At 39.7% G+C, this 4,159-nt stretch overlaps 1 protein-coding gene across 1 annotated transcript in view; it reads right to left on the bottom strand.

The window, feature by feature from the left end:
* LOC101857498 (D(2) dopamine receptor B) overlaps positions 1–985 on the bottom strand; it is a gene marked incomplete at its 3' end in the record, with an annotated part of 9,557 nt that extends 8,572 nt beyond the window's left edge. The window contains 1 exon segment of the mRNA XM_013085243.2: positions 891–985. Within this exon segment, the coding sequence (XP_012940697.2) occupies positions 891–949 (59 nt within the window).
* Between the last annotated feature and the right edge of the window lie 3,174 nt (positions 986–4,159).

Here is a 4,159-nt window from a genome sequence, read left to right as displayed (position 1 = left end):
CTGGGTTACAGGGAGAGCGAAATAAATACAGAAAGTGACTCTCTCTCTCTCTTTCTCTCTCTCTCTCTCTCTCACACACACACACACACACACACACACACACACACACACACACACACACACACACCGTCACACACACACACCTACACACACACAGGAATTGAGCCCACGTTTTCTGCTAGCGACGACGAAGAGTAAAGCCAGGGGGCATCACATGAAAAAATATCGACTGCTTAACCCTATCCGTACTTCGTGTTTTACTATCGCATCCATACGACGTTGGGAACTCCAAAGAGGAAATTTACTCCTTAATACGATCCGTACGATTTGCATAGCAGTCTGTCAAAACGATTTTTTGAGAATTAATACTGAAAGTTTCAAAGAGATCTTCGTACTAGTTTAGTAGCATTCTAAAATGTGGAGGCTACAACCGCGGGGGTACAAAATGACACCAGGGCGTACGGATAGGGTTAATAATAATAATAATAGAGAGCATTTGTATAGCGAAATATCCCCGATCAACAGCAGGCTCTATGCGCTTTACACTATATTAAGACTTCGCCATACGCCGTTTTCAAAAGTGACGGCATGACGTTGAGCAGTCGATATTCTGGTGAAAAAAGGGATTTTGCCCATACCGATTTTGTTTACAAGAAGAAAAGGGGTGGGAAGTTGGCTCGTGCTCTGGTATGGTTTGGTTTGTTCCTTCTTTCCCAATAAACATCTATCGTCCTTATCTCTCCTCCCTCTGTTATTTGCATGTTCCTATCTAATAATAGTTCTATTCTTAGGCACTTATATGACCTAATTGTGTTGCAAGTGCTGTAAACCTTTTGCTAAACTAAACTAACATTTGCACCCAAAAAAAATGAGTTGGAGTGAGCACCCACCTGTCAACAGCGATGGCGCACGTGCTGTAGGCAGAGGCTGAGGAGAGCAGGACCATCATGAAGGACCAGGGGAGACAGAGGTTGACGCCCTCAGATGTGAAAGGCCCCACCTGTCGGGAGGTACATATACGTATGCTGAGAATGATGGCGCACCACAGTCTATCGGGTATATATATATATATATATATATATATATATATATATATATATCGGGCCGTGTGGCTTTCTACATCAAAACAGAACAGAGGTGGGAGAAAACTCGTGGGGCGAGCGGACAGCAGGAGGTCTTCAGAGGAAGAACTCTATCTACCAGATAAAAAGCTGAGTCTTTAATTGAATTCACATTCAATTCACACAGTGACGGCAAAGAGCCTAAGCAATCGCCCGAGGACGCCTTGGGAGTCTTTCTAATTATAGCTCAACCATCTTCAAGTGCCGCTCAAAGGCGCCATGTCTCCTAACACACGCAAGATCGACTCATCATCTCGCTACCTTAAAATTACAAAACTCTATCTGACATTTTGGGCCGTTCTTGGCTACTTTGGCAATGGGTTCAGAACCAATAAATGTTCTATCTGCTCTATCAAAACCGTCAGATTATTCTTAGTCGTTATCACGATATGCAAAGAATTGCATTCTAAAAAGCTTGACATAATATTGTGAAACTAAATTTTTTTTTACGTCAAATTTCTCAAAACGATGTACTGAGCAGATAAACCTGTGTAATTCTGAGGTAGCGATATGTCAGTTCGCATTATTCTGTAGATAGCCGTATATATTATAATGATATCGTAATATGTACCATCTGTCGCGTACGTCGTTGCCTGCCCTCGACACTTTCGTATTCAAAAGGTCTGAGGAGCGTCAAGTTATAGGTTTTGTCTCTGATTTCTCAACCAGGGTCTCTCAGCTGGACGCCACAGTTACAACTTTTGGGGCAACAGTTTGACCGCGACTTTTATTGCTGGTCAGCCCGGAGAAGAAAAAGTCCGCTGTTTTTACACCAAGCCGCCTTCACGTAGTACCTTATGTTACCAACTCGCTCTACTCTACTCCTGTGTCTCTAATTTATTTTTAGGCTTTAAACAGAAACGTGACGTGCTTTCCTTAGTGATCTATTTCTTGTGATTTGTTTGGTGATCTAACTTATTGCAGCATCAGTAGGCTAAACTGTTATTAAAAATAGACATCGTTGCTTCTTCAGAGTTTGATATAATTGTAGAAAGGCCGCTCACATTTATAAAAAGACCACTTCTTTGGTAGAGTCTTTTATGGGATCTCATTTTTCTTCTCAATATCCATTTCAGCGTGTACAGCAAGCTACAGAGTAAATAATTAATTCATCTCATATTTCATTCCGTCGTATCAATTTAGATCAACACCTATTCGACCTAAGTTCTCATAATTCAGCAGAAAACGGTAAGTTTTGATAATTTGCTATACTTTTTTTTCTTCTTTTTTTTTTTTTTAGAGGGAGGTTTCAGTATTCTCTGTTTTGCCTTTTTATTATTTTTATAAAGTTACTGCAATATTCTTCTTAGATCCTGAAAGGTCTGATTCTATAATTTCTTATTGCGATGAAGGTTACAAATTTACTGGAATGAGGTGTATTTAATTTGATTAATTATTATTGGTTTAAAACGTTGTTCTTTAGACAAACCTTTCACATTGTAAAATGTAGTTGAGAAAGAAAAAAACTTGCAAAGTCCAAAAGAACGAAAAGAACCTTTATGTGGCAATGCATTCGCTACCATTATATGCGATCTGGGTTAAATCCAACTTGCTTCGTGGCATTTGAGACATGGTGTGAATGGAAAAAGGTTAGTATAAAGCCGACTTCAAGTTAAAAGCTGGGAGCATTAATTCATTCTCGGCACTTACCTTTGTGTAGAATCTGATTAAGAATTAGGTTCACATTCTTGATCTCGAGAAGCGTTTTCAAGAAGGAACATAATAGATTTATAGTCTAAGTGTTAAAACCACGGTGAAACTATAAAAACTAATATGAAATCAATTATCATGTCAGAAAGTAAGTTAAAGTTGATGAACAAGCTGAAATATAAATGAGAGCGGAATTTTAAACGGAAAAAGGACTGGATAAAACTTGGAAAAAAAATTGATAAAATAACAGGTTTTCGCTTTGCACCAGTCTCTAACAATTGACTTCTGGTTACTGTGTTAAAATTTTGAAGTCTAATATTGCCATAATTATTCATTGGACGACATAAAATATGATCACATAAGGCCAAGGACAATTTCACTAACAAAAAGTTTAATACCATGTATAAACTGTAATCAGTGGCGGGGCGCCGTTGGTGCATTTGATGCAAGCGCTCCACCTAACCCTGGCCTTCACCTCCCCTATTTTCTAATTGTTCTAAACCAGTCAGTGCTCTAGATTTACATACTAGTACTAGTAGTTCTAGCCTACATCCTTGCGACCCGTCACCCGCTGGCTGCGCGTGCGCCAGCGAAGAGACAGACAGCGAGGACGGTTAAAGCTCGTCGCACCGCTTGCGGTACTGTCTGCTGGGAGCAAGCAAAATCTTTGCACCAAAGTTATTTTTGTCACTGTAGATAAACCTATGCATCGTCCTTCCCGCACAAGAAGAAAGGTGCGTGAAACTTAAGTTCGCAGCACCAATTTGATGCAAGCTAAAAATTTGATCCAAGTTACCTCTAGCCTATCTACTACACTAGTAGACTAGTAGTAGAGTCTACGGCAACTCAATGAAGAATGGGTATTAAAATTGTTGTCGCCCTCTATTGTGTAGCAAGTCCTGTTAAGGTTAAGGTAAATTTTCAAATTGAGTCTGGTTGTTGGTGCTGCAAGAAGTAATTAGAAATCTTTAAATCTTCTCAGATTGTGAGCATAGTGAGTTGTTAGTATTGTTTCACTTTATTGCAGCTTTTATTCGGCTTCATCTAGAAACAGCTGTGAATATCGATATATCTAGATTACGGGATATCCTGCAGATTCTAACTGACTCTCTCTAGAAATCTAGATGAATCACGTTAACGCTTTACTTCTTGTGCCTTCTTGTGCCATTCAGCAGGCTACAGTTAGAAGAGAAAGTGCGCATGAAAGAGCTGGGTCCTCATCTGTCGCGGGATTTTGTGCTCAAGAAATGTTCGCTTTTTCCCTGTACGCAGTATGATAAGTAGAATAAATTGTACTGTTTCCATAACAAGTCTGCTTTTTACTGATCGATCAGACACTGACGAGGTTTGGTCATCAATCACACTCACTCTCCCTTTGCCTCTCTCTC

The sequence above is a fragment of the Aplysia californica genome, unplaced genomic scaffold (genome assembly GCF_000002075.1).
Source record: "Aplysia californica isolate F4 #8 unplaced genomic scaffold, AplCal3.0 scaffold00359, whole genome shotgun sequence".
NCBI classification, from domain to species: domain Eukaryota; kingdom Metazoa; phylum Mollusca; class Gastropoda; order Aplysiida; family Aplysiidae; genus Aplysia; species Aplysia californica.
Note: the sequence above shows the minus strand (reverse complement) of the source record. Positions and strands in the feature narration are given on the sequence as shown.